General features: G+C 47.5%; 1 protein-coding gene across 1 annotated transcript in view; it reads left to right on the top strand.

Annotated features, from left to right (window-relative positions):
- Nucleotides 1–4,546, top strand: part of LOC122255515 (calcium-activated chloride channel regulator 4) — a 9,762-nt gene extending 5,216 nt beyond the window's left edge. Inside the window, exons 4-8 of the mRNA XM_043019646.2 lie at nucleotides 1–5; nucleotides 129–432; nucleotides 548–1,122; nucleotides 1,501–1,639; nucleotides 1,862–4,546. The exon at nucleotides 1–5 is cut by the window's left edge and continues 808 nt beyond it. Coding sequence (XP_042875580.1) covers nucleotides 1–5; nucleotides 129–432; nucleotides 548–1,122; nucleotides 1,501–1,639; nucleotides 1,862–2,562 — 1,724 coding nt within the window. The 3' untranslated portion in view covers nucleotides 2,563–4,546. The remainder of the gene's footprint in view (nucleotides 6–128; nucleotides 433–547; nucleotides 1,123–1,500; nucleotides 1,640–1,861) is intronic.
- The last annotated feature ends 454 nt before the right edge of the window (nucleotides 4,547–5,000 follow it).

The raw sequence follows: 5,000 nt of genomic DNA on the forward strand, positions 1-5,000 counted from the left end.
CGGAGGTAAGTTATTACATGATGCTGTATTTCCTGTATTGATTGATAATTGCTTCACACGATCTAATTTTCACAGTTAAGAATAATTTCAAATTACATTTAAGATAATCGTCTGCCTTCCTTCCTCAGCGCGGACTGTGGACCTATAAAGTAGAGAACCGCGCGGACTCGCACCAGGGGCTCTACGTACAAGTGACGGCCAAGAGGAACTCCTCCACAGGACTCCAGGTTCGCCTGTGGACCAACTCGGGTTCGCGTCCCATCAACTCGTCGGATCCTTCGTCGCCCGTGATCGTCTACGCTGAAGTGAAGGACGGCGTGGCGCCCATCCTGGACGCACGGGTCATGGCCAAATTGCAGCGCCTTGGCACCAACGTCACCGGCAGCAACTATGAGCCCATTTACTTGGAACTGTGGGATAACGGTATCGGGGGTGAGTAGAGATGTCTGATGGAAGTTTTCTTGCGTGCTATTTTATGCAATTGTAATCCTTATTGGTTGCAGACTTTCTCCCTCTAAAACGAGTGTCTGTGCTTCACCTTCTCCAGATCCAGACATCACCAAGGGCGACGGCATTTACTCGCGTTACCTCCCAACGCTGCACGGCTACCCGGGCCGTTACCTCCTCAGCGCCGACATCGACTACAACAGCGGGATGGCAGTGATCGCCAAGGGGCCACCGACGCGTCACCACAAGGGGCCATCGTCGCACCTAGCCCACTACTATCAGCACCCGAACTACGACAACTGGAACAGCGAGCAGACGTGCTGTGGCAGCGCCGTCCCGCACGTGCACACGCGCCGCGCGCCGCCCTTCCTGCGCCACGAGACCTGGGGAGTTCTAGAAGTGGTCGCGCCGCCGCCCCCACGGGACAACGTCCCTCCATCACGAATTCTGGACCTCAAAGTAGACGTCAACGACACAGTCCACGAGATCAGCCTCCGCTGGACGGCGCCGGGCGACGACTGGGACAATGGGCGTGCGCACCACTACGAGGCGGTCGTTGCCCCCTACTGGCGGGAGGCTAGGGCGTTCCAGGGCGACCGGCTCACGGGGCTCCCGACGCCGCTCACCGCCGGCACCATGCACGCCACGACGCTGCAGTTCACCAGATACGAGGAGGTGCGTGTCCTGTCCCTTCGACGTGGCACTGGTCCACTTGGTCATGCATGTCCTTTATCTGCACCATAAAGATATATATCCTGTCACTTCTGTCACGTTTTATACAGTCAGTTATTTCTATCCTTTCCCTGTGAAATAAAGTAATATTCCATCACTTCAATCCCTTCTCTGCATCATGAGTTACTGCATTCCATCATTTGTGTATAATTATATTAATCATAATCAATCACACAATATCATTTCTCAACTTGAATTTATTAGTTCTGTCTAATCTTTCCCTCGCATTTCATTTCTTCTTATTTTATTTTTATTTTTACCCATCATTCATCACTACACTTAGACTGTTATGCTTCAATACCTCCATTCATTTCCCCTCAGCTGTGGTACCTTTGCGTAAGGGCAGTGGACGAGGCTGGCAACACGGGTGCCGTAGGGAACATTGCCGCGCTGTGGGTCCCGCGACCTCCCACCACCTACGAGATTACTACGAGAACGCAACCTGCTCTCACGACTTCAGGTAAGAAGGAGTGCTTGTTCTCTCTCACTACGGAGTGCGAATACCCACGAAGGTGTCATTTTATCTCTTCTCCCTCTATTAATATTCTCGAAGAATGTCTACTGGATGATGTTGAGATAGAATTTTTGGTCTACTTGTCTGTCATTTATCTCTATCTCCTTCCCTCCCTTCCTCCCTCTCTCTCTCTCTCTCTCTATTTTAACCTTGATCTGTTTTTCTCAGGCAACTACACACTAACGTCAGAGCTCGGGTCCGGCCGGCCCGTGGGGATGATGGAGCTGCAGCTGGAGGACGTCGCCGTTATCCTGGGGAGCATCGGCGGGTTCCTGGTGGTGGTGGCCGTGCTGGTGTCCTACTGCTACTGCCACACCAGTCGGAGGAGGAAGCAGCAGCACGAGAAGGACGTGGAGAAGGTGCATGGCGGCGGGTGCAGCGGCAGCGTCATGGTCAAGTCGGGCTCGGTCGGCCTGGAGGAGGGCGGCGGCAGCCACGAATCCCTTGATAGCGTCGTGAAGGAGTGCCCAGACGCCGGCCGCGACGGACGCCCGCTGTCGCCCGTGCAGTCCTGGGGCGCGACCACCCTCCTGCAGGAGCACGAACGCCGTCTGTCGGTGCACAGCGGAGGCGCCGCGGACGACGGCCCCCTGCACGCGCCCTTCCCCGATGTCACGGTGACGGACTACAGGCCAGCCTCCGGCGCCGGCGAGCCCTCGGTCTACCTGCCCTGCCAGCACGAGGAGGCCGCCTGCCACTGTGCCGTCCCTGGACCCGACTACACCAGCTACGCCGCCGCCTGGGACGAGCCTCTGACGGGCCACCTGCTGTCCCGCGCCCGCACCGCCGCCCCCACGCCCGCACCGCACCAGCAGCCGCAGCAGATTCCACAGGCTGACCGCAAGCGCCGCAACGTGACCCAAGTGTAGAGCGGCGGCCCCGGGATGGTGGCAAGTTCTCTCTCAAACGCGAGTGCCAAGTAGCTCATACGTACCAGGTGCTCCATGCTCAATTTGACCCTGGTTTAGGGAAACCAATTTTGTATCGGTCAGAACTCACTGGGGTACCGCATGTCCGCTTGCGTCTGTACTACCGGACGGGAAGCGCGCAGACGAAGACGCTATGGTCTGCATATCCGTATACATTCACACAGGTGTTGTATGTGGTGATGTTTTGTGCAAAGACAGAGGACTTTATTTCTGGACTTCCATGAAGAGGTGGCCGAGGTGATTATAATTATACTAGTTATACTCTGTATAACACTGTTTAGTTAGAAAAGAAAGGTTTTCGGGTGGGGGCGGGAGGGCGGGGAACAAGAAATCTTTCCGAAGTCAAGTCCGCCTGTCACCCATTTGAAAGCAAGCAGAACGCTGCAGTTTAAGGCACCGTAAGACCCAAACAAACTCTGTTGTGAGGTGTTATTTGTGCTTCAATTGCTCTTGCTGTTTAAGTGAAATGTCATACGCTGAAAAAACAACTTTTTTAGTTAATAAAGATATAACTGATCTCAGCTCCACTTCGATATTCGTGTTTTTCAGCTTTTTTGTTGAGTGTCGCGTGACTGACGTGCATCATCAGTTCTGAATGAGATGCATCAGAACAGAGTGTGAGGGACCAAGTCATTATGTACTCTGCTTTATTATGACAAGAACAAAAATATCCGTTTTGGATAGAATATATCTAAAAAAAAGAGAGAAGCATATCATAGTTTATGTTATTTACACTGAAAAGAATGTTCTCAAAACTATGTATATGTTTAATGTTTCATGTGATAAATGTGTACATACATTGATGTGATCAGCTTACTTAAATGTGCCTCTTTTTCTCCACTTTTTTCTCTTCGGGGCAAAAGAGACTGCATAGGCTTGTGAAAGACCGCTCCAAGTAGAGGACGAATAAAGCAGAAGAAATATAGAAAACGAAAGACAATAAGTCTCTGAAGTCTCTATTCCTCCCATCTCCATCTTTGCCAATTTGTCTATTTCTACAATTTTCTCTTTCGCTTGATTTCCCCTATACCCATCTTTAATCCTCCAAGTGAAATCAGCTTTTTATACTCTCAAACGAACCATATAGTATTTACACTTTCCTGACAAAACCGTCAAGACATCAACAGGGTGACCCACCGCTTTTTATGTTGTGACTGCTTTAACGATGGTAATAAATAAAGTTGCGTGGAGACTGCTTAGTATATAGATGTAGACTGGGATTTTTTGTTAGGGTTTTGTAAAAATGTTGTATCAACATACATACAGACATGCATATAAACATGCACATACTCAGCACATACACATATACATATACATACACAAAATATTTAAAGCACAAACACAAACATATACACATCCCAAGAATTACTCATACAAGCACAAGAAATACATGCACATAACCGTACTGTACATACATAACTGACTTTGTATGTATGCGTGTATATTCATAGCCCTACGAGATGTGTTTGGGTCGAAACCCATACAGATACAAGCCTAATACAGTTCTGGACAGCACTCAATCCACTTTCGCAAAGATAATAAGCACAGCACTACTGATATGTCACTCCAGTGTTATTTTCTGCATTAGGAAGTAAACTAAGAGAAATCAGTCACTTTATCTTTAAGTGTTTTGATGTTAGGCGTCAAGAGATTTGTGTCGTATATTTTTATTTGTTTTTACTTTCATTTTTCTTGACGTCTCGTAAGTATCATTATTATATTGCCATTGTATTCTCTTTGTGTCAAATAAGTTTTAAGATTAAGACAATACATTGACTTACTTGTACGTAAGGAGTCGTTTACCTAAGTTCCAACAAGGCATTACAATATTTTCTTACTGTGGAATTAGAGATATGATATGAACATGTAAATGGACGTTGTACGGTGTTTTGCACTAGTCATTAAAGATTGCCAAGTGTACGTATACCCTTGTTTTATTCCCCACTCCTATATAAGTAGTAAACCGCTACGAATGAAAGAAAATATCACATAAATAATTTCATCTGAAAATAATCAAATACCTCTAATACATGGTTCTATCTAGCACAATAAACCCCTTCCTGATACAGTGTTACTCGAAAAAAGAGAATGTTACTGAACAGAGAGACCAGTGTGCAAAAAGAAAGCACATCAGATCTCATATTCATTGCTACCAGTACTAATAAGGAAACAAAAGAAAATAATCATAAATCAAGAGAGAAACAAATAAAAATCGAAAATACAAACAAAACAGATAAAACGCACAGAATCCGAAAAACTACCAGTGGCTCACACGATCGATGTTCCGCCAGGGCTAACCGCAAGCCACAGGTGGCGAGAGACGCGATTCATTCAACAGAGAGGCTGTATGTTTCCTCGTGTTCGATTTTTTTTCTTTT

The sequence above is a fragment of the Penaeus japonicus genome, unplaced genomic scaffold (assembly GCF_977035675.1).
Source record: "Penaeus japonicus unplaced genomic scaffold, GWHDUDI00000001_assembly GWHDUDI00000003, whole genome shotgun sequence".
Classification (NCBI taxonomy): Eukaryota; Metazoa; Arthropoda; class Malacostraca; order Decapoda; family Penaeidae; genus Penaeus; species Penaeus japonicus.